Here is a 20,397-nt window from a genome sequence, read left to right as displayed (position 1 = left end):
CAGCACTAATTGGACGGTTCCCCCAGCAAATTAGCTCCAGAGACATGTCTTTCTAAGGAAGGCAGTGCCTGGATATCTTCGCAGAATGAGTCCAAAACATCCAATTCAGCTTTTAAGGATAGTAGGAACCTGTTTCAAATCCAAGACGGGGTGACTTGGACTCCTTTGGCAGTGCTAGTTAAAAAGGAGCATCAACATTTACCGAGTGGTGGCTGACACTTTTCTCGTCTAATGATGCCGAGTAGAATAAAAAAAGAAAAGAAAAAAGAAGCAGTTCTTAAAGATGGTATCCATGTTTTTTCCCTTCCAAAAGCCCTCTGTCGCCACCCAGTGGCTTTATAAATATATGAAGAAGAGTCATTTTCAACGGCTTCAATAAAGTAGCCTCGTCAGGAAGAAAACCGAGATGATAAACTCAGTTACTCTTCATCTGATGATTACCTTGCGGGAGAATAAGCCCTGACCTTTGGACCAAGATGCAAATAATAAAATAAAAAGGACTTTTGTTATTTGTTTATAATCCAATCACCGGCTAGAGAGACATTTTAGAGTAAAAAACACTGGTAAATTGATTTTGTACAAAATGAGAAATTGAAGTGAAGTCTCTAAACACTGCAAAATATCTGAAAAACCTCTAAGGGGATCTGCTGCAAAATGCTGCCACCTGCTGGTGTTACACTGCATACACAGCAACAGGTCAGGCTGTAAGGGTCCCTGCTTGTCTCATGCACAGTTCAGTTTTTTTCTGCTCCTCCTGGAGCCCCTCACTGGTTAGTTGGTGGATTGATGTCTGTATTTCTGCCGTGCTTACACGTAGTTATTGAGCCTGTAGCCGCTGCTGGAGGCAGAGTACAGCGATGGGGCGCGGTTGTCCCTCAGGGCCTCTGGCGGCCTGTAGAGCGGAGCGGGCGGATAGATGTGGTTGAAGGCCGGCGGCGGTGAAGACGGCTGACTCCGCCGCACAGGGACGGGTTGACGCGACCTGCCGACGCTGCTGCTCCAGCACAGCACCAGTCCGCCAGCCAGGCTCAGGCAGGCCGAGGCGTAGCCCAGGTACACAGCCAGGCCCAGCTCGTACTTGGTTCCGCTGGGGAGGAAAGGGTCATAGAAGTCCAGGATGACGTCATTGGTGGTCCAGGACACGGTCAACAGGCAGAGCAGGCCGGCGCAGAGGAAACAAATAGAGCCGCTCACAGCCAGCGGGGACTTGATGAAGGAGCTGCGGGCGAAGCGGGTGCACTTCATCCCCATCACAGACACCAGGCACGCCAGCACCGAGGTGAGGCAGGAGAGCACCATGAGGGCCCGGGCAGCCTAATGTTGACAGGAATTATGTGAGGTTTAAATTCAACACTCGAGACAGAACACGGCATTCTGTACAGCTGCACTCACCTGGCTGTCAACTAATCTACCTTTTTTTAAAAAACATTGTGAAATAGATTCAAGGTATAAATCGTAAGGCATTATGGGTTAATGCTTTGCCAGGGTGCAGCTTAACCTCATTTATGTATAAATAACTGTTCAGACTTGAAATCAGATTATGTAACTGTTGATGACTCATCACTCCAGGGGCCACTGTGGGAGCTATTTGTTAGTTAATTAATCTTTAGTTTCTTTGCTGATTTTAAGAAATATTTTTGTTTGATTGTTTTAGATGTTTGCTTCATTAAGATTAGAGTTCCTTAGTGTTTATTTAGTTTAATTATTTCCTAGTTTGGTGTTTAGTTTGTCCCGCTATTATTATATTTTGTTATTTTTTTTTTGTTTTTGAATTTGGCACCAGAGGATTTCTAGGTTGAAGGGTGGGTGTAGGACCAGAATGCACATGGGTGGGCCTATGGTTGTTTTTATTTTTGTTTTGTTTTTTGCATCAAAGCAGGAGAGATTCATTTGTTATTTGTTTGTTTGCTTTTGGAATAAAAAATTAACCCTGAAAACCCACAACATTTGGAAAGGACATTGAATTTCTTCAGCCAGCATAAAGTTACAATCCCATGGTGCAAAGCGGCTCTTTGATTTACATTTTTTGAAGTTTAGTTAAGGGTGATATATTTTGACAGCGAGTGATAGAAACCCAGGAGTGGCTACCTGCAGGTCGCGTGGCAGCGCCAGCAGCGAGCGGTAGACCTCGCACTGGTAAATCCCGGTGCTTTGCCACACGCACTCCATCCACAGGCCCTTCATGTACGCGGTGGCGGTGATGATGTTGGAGCCCACGAAGGCTGTGCTGCGCCAGTGGGGGAGCAGGGTGGCGACCAGCGTGCCGGTGAAGCCCAGGAGGCCCAGGAAGAAGCCGAGCAGCTCAACCGCCATGCTGGCCATGGTTCTCCTCGGCCGGGGTGAAGCTCAGTCTGCACAGTGGAATGAAAAATAAATAAATAAATGAAACACTTCTGGCCTCGGAGGCAATTAAAATGTGTTTATGTGAGCTGAAAAAACAAACAAATTATAATAAACACATAATGGCAAAAACACAACCTGAAGATTCCATCAGCAGGACAGTAAACTTTGTGCAGCTTTACATCCAGTCACAAAGACTGAGTCATTCCTCTGTGGCCTCAGAAAAACTTTCCGCCATCCGTCTCTGCTGAGTGGCAGATGACTGCATCTGTAACTAATGAGAGCCGTGTTCAGGCTTCACCTGTTTATCAGTTCTCCTCCGGTGGGTGAAACCGCTGCAGTCTATTTGTTAAGACGCCACCGCTGCTGCCGCCCCTCTGGAAACAGAGCAGGAGGAAATTAAACATTTACAGAAACCACCCAAGCTGCGAGTGCTGTTATAAGTCACTAACTCTGAACATTTTTCACAGCCCCACGAAGAGGGGGGCTGTCTGACTTGATGACAAAGCGCCTGGTGAGAGCCTAAACGGAGACATAAAGTGCTTGTTGTGATTTATGTGGGAAATTGTTTTACATATTTAGTTGCTATCAATTTCTTTCAAAGCCGAGTGAGTCTGGCATTTCAGATTTACGGACTCACAAACGGTAGCAACTGTTTAAAAAGTTACAAGGGGAGCGACAACAACAGGAATGAGGGCACGTGAAACTAATTTGCAGTTAAGCATTTACTTTGTCCCTTTCCACAGCGGCGAACAAAAGTTGAGTCATGGTAATAAAGGCCAAGCTAGTAATATATATGCAAGAACATCTCAAAAATGGCATTGACAAATATTGTTGAAAAGTTTTCTCTAATTAGATACTTAAGGTAAAAAAAATGTTTACATTTCAAAAATTACTGCTAATGAAAATGGGAATTCCAGATCTTCAAATATTAGAACATGGATGAGACAATTTAGAAAAAAACAACCTTATAACACTGTTTTTTAACTTGTGCATTCACGACTTGGTCAGGTTTCCTTTTGATAGGATTACATCAGCAGTGTGGTGGCTCTGAATTTAAAAAAAAAATTGATCCCTTCAAATAATATTCTGACTAAGTCTAGTATATGACAAGGTCTGAATACTCACCGACAGGTCTGCACGTGGTCTACACAGCCATGATCTCACCCCTCGAGACGCCTTCACCGACAAGGAGTATTTTGGCTAATGTGATCTTCTTCTCTCTTGAAAGCTCTCTTCTGCAACTCTCTACCCCTCACACATCTTGTCAAAGCTGGCACGAGCAACGTGAAGTTGTAGCGCTGGCAGGCCAGGCTGCTCCCGACAGGGTCACTGTTGACTGCAGACCCCGAGGCAGGAGCAGCAGAGGCAGGCGGGAGGTGTGAGACCGCCCTCATTCCAACTCACCGCCCTGTCTCTTCACTCTAGAAATGGACAATGGAACAACACTGGAATCAGTAAACTGCAACAAATAACATTTTAATTAATTGCTAGTGGGGTGGATTCAACTAGAATTTAAATTGGAAAATCAATACATAAAATAAATTAACTAATTAAAAAAAAGAAGCAACGGTTAGCGAGCTATTGGACTTTGTAGGCGTACGGAGCCCCTCAGAATACTATTGCCTGGAGTTCCTCTGAGGTCAGTCAAGGCTCTTTGCGGTTCCTCATTCCGTCCGTTCCTTAATATGACCTACCGTGACATCCCGTTGGTAAACAAGGGCTTCTCTCCCCACCGGCTGTCAGCCTCACGTCCCTTCTGCAGCATTCTCCTCTCTGCGAGAGCCCCGTCGGCAGAGGGATGATCCTCTCTGAGGCCTGCCTTGCTGCCTGTGGGAGATGCCATGTGAATGAGGAACTCCTAATAGTCTTAGCTGAGCACAATAAGCCTGTGATTAGCAGCCGAGTATCCAGAGATGGTTGCGGAACTAGGCTGGAGAATAGTAACGTGTGATGTTTTTGCCCCTCTGAGCACCATATGAATGATTGTTTGATCGTGTTAGATGATTAAAGTTATGAGGTCTGTGATAACAGGTATCATTTTTGTAGTTTATATGGTCTGTTTAGGGGAATTTAAGACCACTATTTAAAATAATACTAAAACTGAGCATTACTTTTTTTTAAAGTTCAAAACTTTTTGAACTGTTTAGGAATTATTATTATATGAAAGACTATGATATACCAAATGTTACGAGCTCGAGAATCCATACAGAAATACACCTGCACATTTCACACTTCATATGGGTGACAGGTAGTCGAGCACAACTTCCGTTTCCGGAGCGCTTAAATGTCAATTACGAGTAGGAAACGACCACTGATGCTGTCGAAACTTACAAATAAAAGGCAATTTTAAGAGATTCTTCAACAAAGTCTTAATAAGTCCACCAAAACTACGATCTGAAAGCATTAATGACGATTCGGCAACTAAATGTTTACATTGTTCTTCAAACATCGTGGGTTCGCCGTGGTGGCAACCGGATGTCTGGGTTGATATCAGTCTGCAAGGTTTTCGGGGTTTATCCAATCACGGGATGCATACATGGGTCGTTCAGGATGAAGCCAACGATCTCATCTTGGCTTCGAATATTTATGATCTGATTGGCTATCAAAACAAACAAACAAAAAAAAGTTGGCTCTGCTGGCCGAAGGCAGATTTCACAGAGCATGGCAACACAAGCTCGCTGACATATGATTGGATGAAAACTCTACCGAATACACAACAATGGAAGCAACTCAATCAAGTTGACATTACGACGTGACCAACACCTACAATATCAGTTGAAAAATACACATATATTTTTTTTAAAAATAGTTTTTCTTAACAAGTTATTTAAAACTTTTTTCTCTGTCCACGTGGTACTTTTACGACTTGATATTAACCCCTGTGTCACTTTAGAATAATTGTAAGAGGGAAATTTTGGTGTTCTTAAAGAAAGAGACGAGGGCGTGGAGTGACATCTGCTAGCGAACAGTTATTTGCTCCTTGTTATCACTATATAACGCCTCGCTAAGGGAAAAGGTAAGATTCTCAGTTGCCTTTCTGTTATTCGTTTTTTCTTTCAAGAATAACTGTCTAAAACAACGGAGTTTTATTCAGTTTTATTTGGTTAAAAAGTTAAGTAACGTCAAAGTAAGTTCACGTCATGTGTTAGCGAGCTAAAGACTTCAGTCCAGCCAAAACTGAAGCTAAAACTAAACATCTACTCGTAAGCTAACTTTACACCCAAATTATGGTGTATTTGCATCATTTCCCACAACCTTTTTAGTCCGTGATACAGACACAGTCAGGTGTGGCAGTCATGAGGAAAAAATCCACCACGATTTTGAGGAAGCGCACACCCTCAGGCCAGTTGAAGGGGAGTCCACGTCGGACTCAGCCGCCACGCAGAACCGTGGTGACCCGCAGCCAGGGCGGCCTCCGCGGCGGCATGCTGAGCAGGCTGCCGCGGGAAGTGTTCGACATGATCCTGGATCGGATGACCGGTGGGTGTCCGGGTTCTCCAGCGACCGCTGTGTTGATGTCACAAATTGTGTTTGTACCCGTGGCCAAAAACTGTAACTGGTAATTAAAACAATTAAGTCAAATAAATATAAATCGACCATTTAAACAAGAAGTTGTTTGCGATGCAAGTTAAAACCCCTCAAGTCCGCATTAAGAAGAAGGCTAAGGGAATTTTTTCTTCCATCCATCCATCCATCCATCCTCCCTCCCAGCTGTCATAGGTGTATGTGTATTTACTCCATGAATGCTGTGTATGTGTCAGTGGTGGAGATGGGCATCTTCTGCATGGCGTCCAAGGAAATCAACCGTTACATCATGGATTACGTCTCCAGCCAGCCTTGGAAGAATACAATGATCATTAGAAACTTTCACAACTCCACCACCCAAGAAAACACATCCACGATCCAACACTACAGAGAACTGAGTGAGTCACCTGCTGAATTTAAAATGTGCACTTAAACTGCACTGTGAGGCAAAACTAAAGTTAGTCTTGTGTTTCCAGGCATGCTGTTCAAAAGGTGCACACTGCTGCTACCCACAAAGGAGCGGCTGAGGTTTGTCCTCAATAAGTTTGCGGAGGTAAAAAAAAAAAAAAAGAGAGAGAGAAAATATGAACAAGTGGAACAATTTAGGGGGAAATAAGATGTTGTTCTGGTATTATGAGGTTAAAATAACAACAGCTGTCTGATTGATTTTAGATTCCCTGCTTCTCAGTGGACCAGTGCCTCGCACCCGGCTGCATCGGCTTCTCCAGCTACGGCAGCTTCCTCCAGGTGTGAATGTCCTTCCGAGTGAGGCCAAGAGAACCCAAGTTTAGATGCAAATAAAATCCAATTTGTGCTCGACTCACAAGACATGCGTGACGCTCTAGAAATTGCCGGGCTTGTCCTTAAACTCTTGGCAGAATCTGATCTCAGGTTGGGATGAGCTGGAGTGCCACAGAGTGTTCAACTACCTGTGCGACATGACAAACCTGCCAAAAAAGGTCCAGCTAGTCACTGCAGGAAAACCAGGTGAGCTTCAGTCAGAGGGGATAAAATATACATTTTAGCACATTGGTTTTTACTGACCGCAACCCTGAGTTCAGGAAGAAGTGGGTGTTGAAAATGGATGGATGGATCTTTTTTTTACTACTTTTATTCCTTTTTTTAAAGGAGTCATTCTGCTTTGTTCTTGCTTTTTCTTCACACGCCGGTCTCGTCCACAGGAGCGAGGTGGCACGAGGAGCTCCAGGTTCGACTCTTTTGCCGGGAGGTTCTGTTGGACACGTGGTCGGGCCAGCTGGACAGACAGCTCTGGCTGACAATGTTCCTGACGCCTTGGCCAATAGTGAGCCAGGCGCGGCTACTGTTTATCCTCTATGGACCTCTGCACCCAGGGGGTGAGATCAACCTTTGCGCTCACGTTCATTGGGATTATTATAAGTCAGGCCTAAAGTTCTGTTCACTCAGCCTCTCTTGTAAAACGACAACTTCACCTCCTAATTCTTTGCAGCTTCTTCCTTGTACATAAGAAAAAACAAATACTTTTAAATACATATGAATATATATCATATTTACCTCTTGCTGTGGTACGCCCATGACCTTGAGTACAGGGGAAGATAGAAATGCGACAGATAGATGGATGGATTGTTTCTGTTTTTGTGCTGAAATGGTGTGATCATTTTTTGCAGGCACCTTAGGGTGGCAGGATCTGGTGGACAGAGAGCTGCCCCAGTACGCCCTGGTGGACCTGGCCAGAGCCATCTACCTGCTGTTCGGCCAGCTCGAATTCAAAGATGGCACTAAAAATTTGCTCCTGGCTATCTTGGAAGAACTCATAGGTGAGCCACCGCAGTCTTTCAAAAAACATTTGCACATCAAACACATGTGAGCAAGCTGTGACGTAAGACGAAGGATCTGCACTGAACTGATTCACTTCCTGTCCGCAGTCGTCCCTCAGCCGTGGCACGTGGAGAACATCGCTCGGCTCCTGGTGCTGTGCGGCAACAGTGTCTGCTACGGCATTCTAGCCAGCAAGGCCATCAATAGAAGACTTCAGGAGACCACCAAAATCATTGTCTATATAATACTGGTGAGAGAAATGTCTAGTTGTGGCAGAGTTTGTGCTGCCAAAAGTCATTTTAGTGCGTCTTCCCTTTTCCTGCCTTTGGTTTCTTCCGCAGGTCTGTGAGAAGGACAGCTTCCACATGTCCTGGGCGGTGAAGTTGGTGGAGCAGATCTGCATGGTGTTCAGCACAGATACTGAAAAGCACTTCTTCATTCAGCAGCTGGAGAACACGTTCTCTCAGGTGACCAGGGAGGTGTTTGAACATTGTGCAGCAGGTGAGAGGGCTTTTGGTGGTGTCCTTTTTTCCCTCTATTAACCAATATTGCAGCGAGTTATTAGGAAAACTGTGCAAAAGATGAAGGATAATCCCCAAAGTGGCGTGAGAGGAGGCTTTGACCTATATTTACAATGAACCACTCAGGGGAGAATGAATTGCTCTGGCTTTGACCCTCTGTAAAATAGTAGAGCATTCAATCATTGGCTTGCGACAATCCAGTTTAATGATCCTGTTAAGAAGCCATTCTGTGCTCTTGTTTAAATGGGTGAATTCCATCCTGTGCAAAAAAAAAAAAAAAAAAGCAGCTCACGCCACTTCCTCCTTGGGTGTCTGTTCAACATATCAAAGTCATTCAAGCTCTCTTCTCTTGCCAGGAAACGATCTGAGCAGGGAGACCTTCCTCTCCCTGCGCATCCTCCTGGACTCCAGTGCACACTTTCACACAAAGTTTCTCCAAATGCTGCTGAAATAGGAAGGATTATGGAATATAGACCTGGATGAATGTTAAATTAATCGCACAAGCTTTGGTTAATGTTCATAAAGGTTTCTTGTCTGTTCTGAAAAATGCATATTTCTATAAAAAAAAATTCTATATTTATTTGATTCCAGTGACAGTATTTATCAACACAACTATTTATTCACCTCTAAACGTATCATTCATAAACAGTGTTCTCTGTCTTTTTATTTATGTATTTTTAAATTAAACTGATAGTTGAAAAGTCTTAATTTTAATTGTGTCTGTGAATTCAGAAATGTGGTAAAAACACATACAAATCATACATTAAGCAAATACACAGGGCTTTTATTTTTTATCCAGGTAATGCAATTTACAGCAAAGACAGCGTTTGCAAAAAAAAAAAGTTTCTGGAATAATTTAAAAAGTATATTTGACAGATAAAAAAGCAGTGTTGAAAAAAAAAATAAAAGAAACACAAAATTAGAAATTAAATTTAAAGTGTACTATGCATTTAGTCTCAACTTTCATTTAAAAAAAAAAGATTTTTAATTTAGCATAATCAACCAGCTGCTTGTATATTCTTTAAATAGTTAATGGATGGTAGTCAGACAAAGACTATTAGACATTATTCAGCTATTTCTGAAGTATCTGTAACTCAGTTTAAGGCCTACGACACCGTGATGAACAGTCTGAAGAGGAGGTCGTGACCTGATGCAACCTTTGCTGTGCTCAGTTCAGTCACTCACGTGTTCGTTGTTTTGATATGACCTGATAGGAAATTCAAGAGAAGAACATTTTAATAGAATTTTAATGATCTGGAAATGTGCACAATGAGAGCTTGGGGGGGGGGCGTGGGGGGCTTACACTTGTGTAACTCAGGAAAGTCTTTTGGGGGATGGGAATGACAGGAAGTGCTGATTGCTTTCAACATGGGCTTAATCCTAAACTTTACCTTTACAGTCATACATTTGGGTGGGATTGCCTTTTTTTCTTTCAACTTTTTTCTTCTTTTTTTTCTATTTCAGCTTGATGTCAAAACGTATTCATACATCCCAACCAAAGAGACAGTCTACCACCATGATCACAACACGCTGCCTCCTACCACAGCCACATACTTACTGTCGAAATTGTTCTGTCGATGTAGAAAAGACATTGACAGCACTTTAAAATACTAGTTTTAAAATGGATTTTACAATCTTGATTTTACTCAGTGAAATACTCCACTCTACTCTCCATAGATGATGAACATTTGATTTATTACATGCAGGGTTTTTATTTGCGCCATGTTGATATTTCTTTTTTTCAGTAAAAGTAAAATAAAATACACTTAAAGAGGGGTGATTTCAGTAAAGATGGAACTAAGACTGAGCTAAACTGGAAGGAGCATTTATTTTTTGTATCCCCAGTGTTTCTACAGACACGTTACCTTGCAGCCAGTCCAGCCCTTCTTGCAGGCCCTCCGCCTTGATGGCGTTGCTGTCACTAAAAAGCAGCAGCAGAAAAGCAGAAGATAAGGAGGAGATAATCGGCCTGCGGCACACATTTACTTTCTCACGACTTCCTGGATGTTTAAAGCTCCTTGCTCTTAATCCACCGTCCTCCCTCACGTCTAATGAGTGGACAAGGTGCAAAACACGTATATATAAAAAGAAGCAGGGCTTTGGCGTCGCTGTAATGATTAACCAGAACCTTTGGGAAGCGGCCAGACGAGAGAGTCAAAACAGACACAGAGGGTGGCCAATAAGTAAACAAGCTGATTCAGGCTTCTGTTTACCGAGCAGTAAATCTGGAAGTACGAAACACTGCAGGGAGTGAGTGAGTGAGTGAGTGTGAGGCAAGAGGACAGAGATGGCAGCAGTTTAGTCAGATTAATCCGAGGGCTCCTCTTCTCCTCACACATCACGTCCACTCCTGCAAAGAGAATGAAATAGTTGCCGGTCCAGACGTGACGGAGCCAACATCTTACCAAATGTGCCACGGTTTGTCTTTGATGGCCTCCAAGCACAACAGCTGGGACACTTTATTCGAGGACATGGCCTCCTCCAGATCCATCTTGTTGGCAAAGAACAACATTGGGATCTTTTTCGAGCGAATGTCTGAACGGGAGAGGGGGTGGGGGGGTGGGGGGGGGCAGATATGACAGAGCTTAAAGACCAAACAAGGGGAGAATCATTTGTATAGAGACAATTGTTCAACTGTCGAGCATTATGCGAAGCAGAATCCAAAGTGCAGGATGAATACACTTTGAAATGTGTCATATTCATGGGATGAACTGCAGCAGCAACAGACGTAAAAGTAATAATTTCTGCATTCATGTCAAGCAGGAAAGCATCATTTGGGTTACAGCAACACAAACTCAGCGTTTAGAGCTGTGTGGGAAAGCGGTGAGACGTCAAATAAGGTCAACATTCATACTTGAGCACTGAGATCTGATGTATTTTATAGATCCCTCTCTCTCTCTCTCTCACACACACACACACACACACACACACACACACACACACACACACACACACACACACACACACACACACACACACAGTGTGATTCCCTGGAAAGACGGCGAGAGCATCGTTACACAAAAGGATTAAGGTCGTGTGACGGGTTGTGTGCGTACCGTCGTGATTGAGGAGGGTGTCCAGCTCCTCTTTGGCAACAACCATCCTCAGCTTGTCGCTGCTGTCCACCACAAATATGATGGCGTGGCTTTCTCTGAGGAGCACAGCAGGCAGCAGTTAGGATGCTACACAATTCTGTTACATGTGAATTACGATGAGTGTCGCGCTCTGTACTTGTAGTAGTGCTCCCAGAGGTTCCTGTATCGGCCCTGGCCTGACATATCAAACACCGTGAAGGACAAGCTGTATGCAGGAAGAAGGTAGACAAACAAACAAACAAACAAACAAACATAAAGAGTGAAAATGACACATTATGCAGCGAGTCCCACTTTGGAATCAAGTCAAAAGACCCCTTGTGTTCACCTGGAGCTCTTGAACTTCTCAATGCTGAAGCCAATGGTGGGGACTATGTCTTGTGGTGGCTGTGACTGCGTGCACCCACAAAACAAAACAAAACAAAACAAAAAAAAAAGAGACAAAGTAATGGCAAAAGTATGAAAAGCAAGGAAAGGGAATGAGGTGAAAGTAAGATTTTTTTTTTTTTTTACCTGACTAACATGTTTCCACTCCTTTGAAAATGGGCCTAAATGATGTGAGTGCTGAAAACAAGCAATCAGCAAATGATTGCGGCGACATTAAAGGAGACTCTAACTAGGCCATGAACACGGTTGTGTGCCCCCTAGTGGCAGGATTGCATACAATTGTAAAAAACAAAACAAAACAAAACAAAACAAAAAAGCCTGTAACCCCCAGCAGGTACTCACGTTGGGTGGCTTGAGTTGGTTGATGATGGTGGTCTTGCCGCTGTTGTCCAGCCCCAAACACAAGACGTTGACCTCCTTCTTCCTGAGGCCCAGCCACCTCGTCAGCTTATCCAGCAGCCCCATTGCACTCGAGGAAGATGCTACACGGTCGCAAGGTCAGCACAGCGCCCCCATAGGTGATCCCACCCGCCGGGACTTTGGAAAAATAAAAATACTTCTAGACGTGCAAAATTCTCGCGGGAAAAACAAGAAACATAGCCTTGAAGAGTGCGAGTGTCACAGGTTGCGATGCCGTCTGGGCATCTCGGCTTGTGGCAGGTAAGCCTATTAGGACGCCATAAGCCCCTGCGAGCCACCTGGTCACCTGATCCAAGAGAAACACACACACCCACACACACACACACACACAGAAACCCACAACTTGTCCGTGGTTTATGACTATTAGCAAGGTGGACCGACATACACCTGTACGTTTCAATAAAACATTGGACGTAGTGAACTGAAACCGACAGACACACACACACACACAGACACACACACACACACACAAAAACTACAAGCACAGAAAAAAGTTCTAAGTGCTTGAAATGTTGCTGCCATACACGCAAACATACACGTTTGTTTTGTTTACATTTTCTCAGCTGAGCTCGTCTTCTCTGAAAGACAGCTGAAAACTCAACAGCCCCCCCTTGTGGATAAGAGCCACACATGCAGCAGTTCGACTTCTGGTCTATCTGTGAAACATCAAAACCAAAAGGAAGATGAGCAGTCGACCACCGGAACTGTTTGTCTTTATTTGCAAATAAACATCCGCTGTAACTGCCCCTTATACAGTGTGCATCTACAACATCTCTTTGGAAATTATAAAAAAATAAAATACAAGAATTGTAAGTATACTTGTACTTTGTACAAAAGAACGTCCTAACATTGCTCAGCAGTAGAACATGCTAAACAAACAGCATCTGATAATCTCCATATTCTTGCAGATGGGGGAGGTGACCGTGAGCGTGGTGCGTGTGCATCTGTGTGTGTGTGTGTGTGTGTGTGTGTGTGTGTGTGTGTGTGTGTGTGTGTGCAGCTCTCCATCCTCCTGAAGGCTGGGAAGCATATTGATGCTGTGACCGAAAGGCACAGATCTCGCCTTCGACAGGAATTGTTGAGCTCCTGCATGTGAGGGAAAAATAAAACTGAAAATCAAAATAATAACTGACTGCAGAGGAGCAGGTCGCCTTCCAGAATATGGAGAAAAAAACCCAAAAGAAAACCTGAAAGCGATGGCTAGGTCCTGTGATTGCACTGTACTCCGAATAAAGTGAGTCTGTCTGCATGGATGACTTACTGTAAGGCATTCTGTGTGTGTGTGTGTGTGTGTGTGTGTGTGTGTGTGTGTATGTGTTTGTTTGTAACTGCTGATGGTGGAATGACATGTTCTTAATTTCCAATGCCACCGATTCTTCATGTCTTAATTCCATTCCCTGTTAGTTTCTTGACCACACTTGACAAAGGCCCAACGATGATTCGCTGCGCCGACGTCAGCGAGTCTCTTCAACATGAGGTCGAAGGGAAAACAGCAGGCAGAGCCTCAAACCGGTGGGCCAAAACAGACATTTTTCAGAAGTGGAGCGCCAACACGTCCATCGTACAAGCTTGTCAGCAGAGGCAGTTTAACATGGAATATCCCAGTTAAAAAAAAAAAGAAGGTAAATGTATTTGCAAAAGTATTTTTTAAGTACAAAGGACGATGCATGTTGGAGTATTAAAATGTCTTTCAAAAATCACCTTTCATGAAGCAAAAAAACAAACAACGTCAAACAAACAAAACAAACGAGCCGCGTTCCAAGTCGCACACTCCCATTAATGCACTTCTGTGTGGCACTAACATGATGCGGCGCAGCCTTGTGGTCAGGTGTGGTGTTTTCCCAAGTCTACGGTGTCCCTGAAGTGCAAAACACAAACAGCAAAACAAGAAATGCTGCTGTTTTCAAACTGCTCTGTTAGCAGTGAGTCAAACTGGAGAAGGAAAAAGGGGCTTCAAAGGTCAATGGCGGCACATTCAGTGTTTGGACCGTTTTCACTGAGCCAGTAACATGCGGCACTTTTCAGAATTCAATTCAATTTAAAACGCACAAACCTACAAGTATGTGGTACAGAAGTGTGCGATTTGGAACACGGCAATGCGTTTTTGATATAAAGTTGTGACAGTACAACAACAAATCACCACGTGTACTGAATGTGCCTTACACTACAATCCATTTCTTTTCACAATAACCTTTCTTCTTCTTTTTTTGACATCAGTGCAAAGCAGAAGGTCTCTGCTAAAAAAAACAAAACAAAAAATGCTCATCTTTGCAGGACAGTTGATCCGTTTTCTTCTGCCCTGCATTTTATATCAGATCTGAAACAACGGCTGCCTTCACGTCGCAGCGGTCTGCTGACCCAGGTTTCACTTTCCTCCTCCCGTGCGGCACAGATGAAAAATGGCTCATGAACGACTGAGCAGCCAGAAAATAAAGAAAAGAAAAGTGCCTGGTATCAAATATTCTCAGGCTGGTTCCAGGACTCGTTCCTCTGTGGAAATAAATATGAATAAAACTGGATATGTGCATTTGCGTCTGTCTCCGAAGCCGACGGATCGGATATTCCCCAGTCCGTAGCGGTCTGCTTCCATTTCAATCTCAACATCGCCAGACGGCCCCGACTACAATAGTCTGGATCATGGTGTCAGTCTCGTCCATCTTAAATTGTGCCATTTCAAATTCTGTTTCCTCCCTCTCTGGTTGCGTGAATACAGACGGCAGAAGCGGTTAACTCAGAGAGAGAGGCGGCCAATCGTTGGCAGGTAGCAAACGACTCTAATCATGTTTATAGCGCGTTAATAACACGGGGACGACGATGCAAAGGGCAGAGAAAGAGAATCTAGAAAGAAATACTGCTGCGTCCCACCAGCTCCTAAGCCTACTTCTGCTGCTCAACTACCGACACCTAGTGGTCACAAACTCACAGACTGAAGAAAACGTCAAACTCTTCAACATCTGACACAATCTACATCGCATCCACAAGTTTCCCCAGTCGAGTTCCCATAACAGGCAAATACATGTCACCAGTGTTATTTTCTTTAACCGTATGTCTCTCTGTTCTGTGAATAAACTTTTCAGCGCTAAACATTGTACAGGTCCAGAAAACAGCCCTTTATGATGTCACAAAGAGCACAGATGAAACTCAAAAGGTCATGACCTCCCACCTCCTTGGAAAACTAAAATTAAGATGAGATATTAAGACAGATGTTCATAGCCGTGGCCTTTTACCGCAGCCACAACGTGAAGACATGAAGAAGCTCGGCGTCGTCTCCAGTTCGCTGTTTTCTTCTTCTTTGTTTTTTGCAGCTGACATCTGGACTTTGTCCCCAGAGGTGCAAACGACGGCTCGTGGTAGAATGTGTGCAGGCACGGAGAGAGCATGAGCATCAATGGAAGTCTGAAGAACTGCACGAGTCCACGTGCAGGTTTCCAGACACTTTGAAAAACACCTCCATCTTTGTGTGGACATTCATGATGCTAAGACAGTGGAGACGCTGTGGACTTTCAGCCAATGCACACAAACAAACAAACAAATACAAAAAATAAAAACATTCACAATCTGTTGTCTGACCCGTTCGACTCTGCAAGCCTTTGTGTGTGATGGCGGCTGCGTGGTCTCCACCCACAAGCCCCGCCTCCGGAGAGTCTTTGCAGGAGCCTGATTGGTTTAGCAGGTTATTAATAATCCCTCCTATCTGATATTTTCTGAAAAACTGAGTCACGTGTCACACAATTAATTTCTGATGCGTCCAGAAGAACTGACACCCTGCTTCACACTTGAGCACTGATTACGATAGAGACTTTTTTTTTTTTTTTTTTTTTTTTAATACTGCTTGTACTAATTAGTGAGGCCTTCAGTTGACCTTCTCCTGAAAGCAGTTGGATTTTGTTCATTAAGCTTCAGGGATTAACTGAGATGATTTTCTGCTCCTGTGGTAGTTTTGCCTCATCTTTTTTTGTTCACCCGGCTCCTGATCAATAAATCACTTTTATTACAGTTTTTTTAAACTGTTCCTTCACCGTTCCCCCTGTGAGCCGAGTCCTAACGCAAGCCAAATACATTCTGTCAGCTACAGCCATTCATGGATGAACAAAGACATATTGATTATTTTTTTTGTTAAATAATGAAGGCAACAGATCCAGCTCTGCGAGTTGACCGTGTAATAAAAGGAACTCGACGCTTCGTGCGGAACCTCACTGCACTTCTTCTTGTTCTTTCTGTCTGAGATACTGAGGTGACTGCATAATATTGTATTGCTGATTTGAGTAGAAATCCTAAATAAATTAAAATCCTTTGAAATAAGATTCCCGATTTACTAGGGCTTCCACGCACAGGACTGCACATATATAGATAATATCGCTTTATGATAATAATTATTATCCAATACTTGTCTATACACTTTTAAACATTCAAGAAATCTCCGTAACTCGCTCCTCCGTCTTTCTTCAAGTATTAAGCACACCAGATTCTCTGGACAGAAGGGCCGACTAAAGCAATGCAAATAAGACTTTCATGACAAATTACCAAACTCCCGAAATGAAAATACAGAGGGAAGCTTTTTTTTTTTGTTTTCTCTTGTTTCCCCCGGTAGACAAAACCATCCTATTGCACACCCGATAGCAGCTACATGAGTACATAATCTGAGCAAGGAAAAGACCGTAGAAGAAGTTGAAAGTTTTCAGTAGATTACCTCTGCAAATCTACATCTCTAAATGTTGTTGCTCCACACACAAAGTACCGCTGCTGCTGCTGCTGCTGCTGCTGCTGCTGCTGCGACAAGGCCTTACATTCCCCCTTCAGAGACAGCCTGGGCCAGTCTGTCAGGCTGTGAGTCTGGCAGAAGCAGCTAAACCGGATAAAGGGGTGGAAAAGAAGAAAGGAGAAAAAAAAAGGTGTGGAACTGCCGGTTGTGAAGGAGACCAGGGAGCAGTTGGCCGTGCCGGGTCGGCACCGGGAGTCTGGGACCCGGGAAACAGGCTGCTGCCGGGAGACGGCCTCAGACTTCACTTCCGTCCGTTCCGTCTGCACGTCCGTACCAGGCGTGGTGGACGGGAGTCCTCATACATGGAAACCCTTCTCCTGTTCGTGCAGCAGCTGCAGGCGCAGGGTCTGTATGCTGCTGATGATCCGCCGCTGGTGGCCGATCAGCTCCACACCCAGGTGCCTCACATCTCTAGGCCCGGCATGGAGGCGCGCACACACACACACACACACACACACACACACACACACACACACTTAAAATAGTGTGGACTCGATCGTGGTGTACCATACACCACACTTATTTACATATGTAAATAACTTGTATATCTATTTTATTTCTTTGTTAATTCTTCTCTTTGCACTTTATTTGCTGCTGCACCATGCACATTTCCCCAAAGAGGGATAAATATTATTTATTACTTACTTATTACTTATTCATGTATCACATAATTGTACCATAAAACAGGCAGCTTGTGGTAATAATTTTCACCACTAGATGTCGTAGTTTTACGCTGCATGCAACACAGACATGAGGTAGCTTGAGAGGGTCACCTGGGTGGTGCTGTGTGTCACGGAGGTGTAACCCACCTGTCACATTTTTGACAGGTGGGAAACACCTCCGCACTGACTGGATGGTCCAGACAATATATTTATTCATTGTAAAATATACTTATGTATGCACACACACACACCATATTCCATTTCTGATGACATATTATAGAAAGTCTTAGACACCTGACCTTTAACAGTCAAACATTTTAGTCTCTCCTAGTATTTCACACATTTGCTCTTTATTTAATCTGAATTTAGATGTTAGACTTGTTTGAAAGAGATTTTGATTTGATTCCTAATATTACTACTTAGTCACTCTACTTTTCATTTTAGCGTAGGTATATGTATTTTTGTATCTGGCAGCCATCACCTTCAGCTTGTCTACTCACTCAATGCTCATCCTTGCCACGGAATCCAAGGTGTTGTAGCCCGCTGCCATGAAATTGCTCTTGTACTGACTCATCTTAATGGAGTCCAGCCAGTCACCGATTGAGATGAACATCGGGTAATCCATTTCCTCCCCCGGAGACTCTGGTAGACTGGTTAAAATGAAAACAGAGTGTGTGAGGTGAAGCCAAATCCCATCCTCCCAGTTCTCCTGAAGCGTTTGAGCCGCACGGCCTAAAGTTCTGAGCCACTCTAATGGCTCTACTTCTAGTTGTAGGTGTGAAAACGCATTAAAAACCTTAGAATCACAAGTAAAATTCCATATTTCTTCAATTAAATTTGCTCGCTGAACTCTATTGTTCAACATTAAAAAAGGTTCAGGTTCTAAACTTCTTCTACAAGGTGTATTTAACCAATCACGTGGCTCCCTGTGGGGTGTTTAACTTGACGGTGGGAAGCACGCGGAGCGCTGTACCTCTGGATGTCCTCCACCAGGGGCAGCAGGCTGCTGGGGTTACGGATCAGTTTGTCCAAGAAGGTGACGACGTCGGTGAACTTGGGCCGATGGCTTCTCTCCTTCTGCCAGCTGTGCAGCATGAGCTGGTGCAGGGCCACGGGGCAGCCCATGGGTGCAGGCAGCCGGTAGCCCTCCTCGATGGACAGAATCACCTGCAGGGGGCAGAGTGGAGCAGTCTGAGGGGCAAGGACCATCCTGCTGACCTCCAGTCAATTGAGTTAAAACTAGAGACCCTCTGTAAATTAAACATAAGAAGTCTTTGTAAAATTGATCTCACTTTATTCGCTATGAGTTGAGGTCGACCCTTTGCTAAGCTCCTCCCTTAAACGGTCACTGTCCAATCACAAGTCAGCAACTGTAAGCATGTGGGAGCGGCCCGTTCTGACAGACGTTCCACCTGCGCTCTTCCTTTTTTCTTGATTAGTTTTTTCTTGCTCCTTTATTCTGGGCCGAGGTGGCTGATTCAATTTCGCACCGGCCCGCCAGCCTCATTACGGTTTCTGCTGCATGTGGCGATTCGCTTCCTGGCAGGAAACTTGATCACAGTTCTTTTGAAAGTCATTTGAAAGTTGCACATTTCCATGCAGATGACACTGCGTCTGACTTTTCATTAGCGCTGGGCCACATGGATAATGACAGACTTTTTTTTATGTTCTTAAAAACACCAAACTTTCCAAGGCGTTTCAGAAGTGAAGAAAGTGAGAGGTTTTTTTCTTCTTCCTCCATCCACACCAGAAATTATGGAAATGACGGCGAGGACGGCCAAAAAACTGGAGCTGTAATTGTGAGCGTGACCTGTTCTGCATATTTTACAACCTTCTTCCTGGATGTGTCATTTTCTACGTGTTAGCCTGATGACAGGCACCAGACTTTTTTTTTTTTTTTTAAATTCAAGTCAGTGTGTGCGTGTGTCACTGTTACAGTTCTCCTCTCCATCATATTAATGCTATAAAAAGGTGGAGAAGACCGAGCCCTGGGCTCCTAACTGTGCAGCGTTTGACCTGCCCGACATGTCCGGTCTTTTGCCTTGAAAATCACCGCTAAGATATTCCCAAACAGCACAAATCTACTCCGAACCCTGGGACCTGAGTGAATGCGCATCCGCGAGTGTGTGTACAGGGGTTTGTGAAGGATTACTGGAGGAGCTTTCACACTCAGCGGACGGACGGATGGATCTGCTCCCCGCTTGGCCCTCCAATCCCTGACCACAGGCCGGGGATCAGCGGGTTGCTCATCCACAATGAATCCACAGCTTTAACCCTTCTTCCTTCCTCCAGCGAGCCAAAGTCTGTCTGTCTGTCTGTCTGTCTGTCCGTCCCTCAACGCTGCCAGTCCGTTTCTTTGTCTCTGACGCACTCTCACACATCCTCACACTAAATATGTGCCCTTCAAACTCTCCTCCAAATAAGACTTTGATCTAGCGTTTCTAAAGACTCAAATAAGTAAGTTGTTGGAAAACATTTCAAAAAACCAAGGCACCCGAGGAGAATGAAAAAAATCTAGAAAGCCTTCATTAGAAAGTTATCGATTTTGCTGAAGATCTTGGAACAAGTGTAAAAGTCATGGCCGATTTCTTTAGTACACGGTTAAAATGTTAGTAATGTCAGTAATAAAACTAATTATATCAATTCAGCATTAAAAGTAATTAGTGCACTGAATATGTCGGTCCTCTTTTGGATGTTGGTCTTTAGAAAACGACCTTGTATGGAGTCACAGAGTGCATGCAGTCTGTCTGGTTTATTGCAACAGGACCAGGACCAATAAAAACTAATGACCTTTTCCCTCAAATCACAAAGAGATTTTTGTAAAGTATGCATTAATTTATCCCTCTGTTCTGTACACTCATTGGTCAATTTTCTGGGATAAATATTCA

The 20,397-nt window shown here is 44.0% G+C and overlaps 4 protein-coding genes across 9 annotated transcripts in view; 1 reads left to right on the top strand and 3 right to left on the bottom strand.

Moving 5' to 3' along the window:
- Positions 1-501: 501 nt before the first annotated feature.
- LOC142897616 (claudin-14-like) lies at positions 502-3,727 on the bottom strand. Of its 4 annotated transcripts, none has more exons than XM_076040070.1 (4): positions 3,469-3,724; positions 2,642-2,717; positions 2,089-2,351; positions 502-1,314 (listed from the first exon to the last, which is right to left on the bottom strand). In XM_076040070.1, the coding sequence occupies exons 3-4, from the start codon at positions 2,320-2,322 to the stop codon at positions 808-810; spliced, it is 741 nt and encodes a 246-aa protein (XP_075896185.1). In that variant the 5' UTR covers positions 2,323-2,351; positions 2,642-2,717; positions 3,469-3,724; the 3' UTR covers positions 502-807. The 4 variants fall into 4 exon arrangements, with proteins under 4 accessions (XP_075896185.1, XP_075896186.1, XP_075896188.1 ...); XM_076040071.1 differs by having other exon boundaries at positions 3,473-3,724; XM_076040073.1 differs by lacking the exon at positions 2,642-2,717 and having other exon boundaries at positions 3,469-3,727.
- A 1,328-nt stretch (positions 3,728-5,055) lies between these two features.
- Positions 5,056-8,889, top strand: LOC142897560 (F-box only protein 47-like). Its single transcript, XM_076039981.1, has 10 exons — positions 5,056-5,823; positions 6,105-6,266; positions 6,345-6,421; positions 6,541-6,615; positions 6,747-6,855; positions 7,050-7,223; positions 7,515-7,664; positions 7,773-7,915; positions 8,007-8,166; positions 8,543-8,889. The coding sequence occupies exons 1-10, from the start codon at positions 5,640-5,642 to the stop codon at positions 8,638-8,640; spliced, it is 1,332 nt and encodes a 443-aa protein (XP_075896096.1). The 5' UTR covers positions 5,056-5,639; the 3' UTR covers positions 8,641-8,889.
- A 272-nt stretch (positions 8,890-9,161) lies between these two features.
- On the bottom strand, positions 9,162-12,516 carry LOC142897561 (ADP-ribosylation factor-like protein 6). 3 transcript variants are annotated; one of them, XM_076039983.1, is made up of 9 exons: positions 12,008-12,516; positions 11,792-11,842; positions 11,607-11,671; positions 11,418-11,486; positions 11,243-11,337; positions 10,592-10,721; positions 10,052-10,107; positions 9,745-9,757; positions 9,162-9,393 (listed from the first exon to the last, which is right to left on the bottom strand). In XM_076039983.1, the coding sequence occupies exons 1-9, from the start codon at positions 12,128-12,130 to the stop codon at positions 9,360-9,362; spliced, it is 636 nt and encodes a 211-aa protein (XP_075896098.1). In that variant the 5' UTR covers positions 12,131-12,516; the 3' UTR covers positions 9,162-9,359. The 3 variants fall into 3 exon arrangements, with proteins under 3 accessions (XP_075896098.1, XP_075896099.1, XP_075896100.1); XM_076039984.1 differs by lacking the exon at positions 9,745-9,757 and having other exon boundaries at positions 12,008-12,514; XM_076039985.1 differs by lacking the exon at positions 11,792-11,842 and having other exon boundaries at positions 12,008-12,513.
- A 265-nt stretch (positions 12,517-12,781) lies between these two features.
- epha6 (eph receptor A6) overlaps positions 12,782-20,397 on the bottom strand; it is a 133,048-nt gene continuing 125,432 nt past the window's right edge. Inside the window, exons 15-17 of the mRNA XM_076039980.1 lie at positions 18,483-18,676; positions 18,010-18,159; positions 12,782-17,258 (exon numbers count right to left, since the gene is read on the bottom strand). Coding sequence (XP_075896095.1) covers positions 17,144-17,258; positions 18,010-18,159; positions 18,483-18,676 — 459 coding nt within the window. The 3' untranslated portion in view covers positions 12,782-17,143. The remainder of the gene's footprint in view (positions 17,259-18,009; positions 18,160-18,482; positions 18,677-20,397) is intronic.

This window comes from Nelusetta ayraudi, unplaced genomic scaffold (genome assembly GCF_046127955.1).
Source record: "Nelusetta ayraudi isolate G7.1 ecotype Tasmania unplaced genomic scaffold, CSIRO-AGI_Nayr_v1 ptg000060l, whole genome shotgun sequence".
Lineage (NCBI taxonomy): Eukaryota > Metazoa > Chordata > Actinopteri > Tetraodontiformes > Monacanthidae > Nelusetta > Nelusetta ayraudi.
Note: the sequence above shows the minus strand (reverse complement) of the source record. Positions and strands in the feature narration are given on the sequence as shown.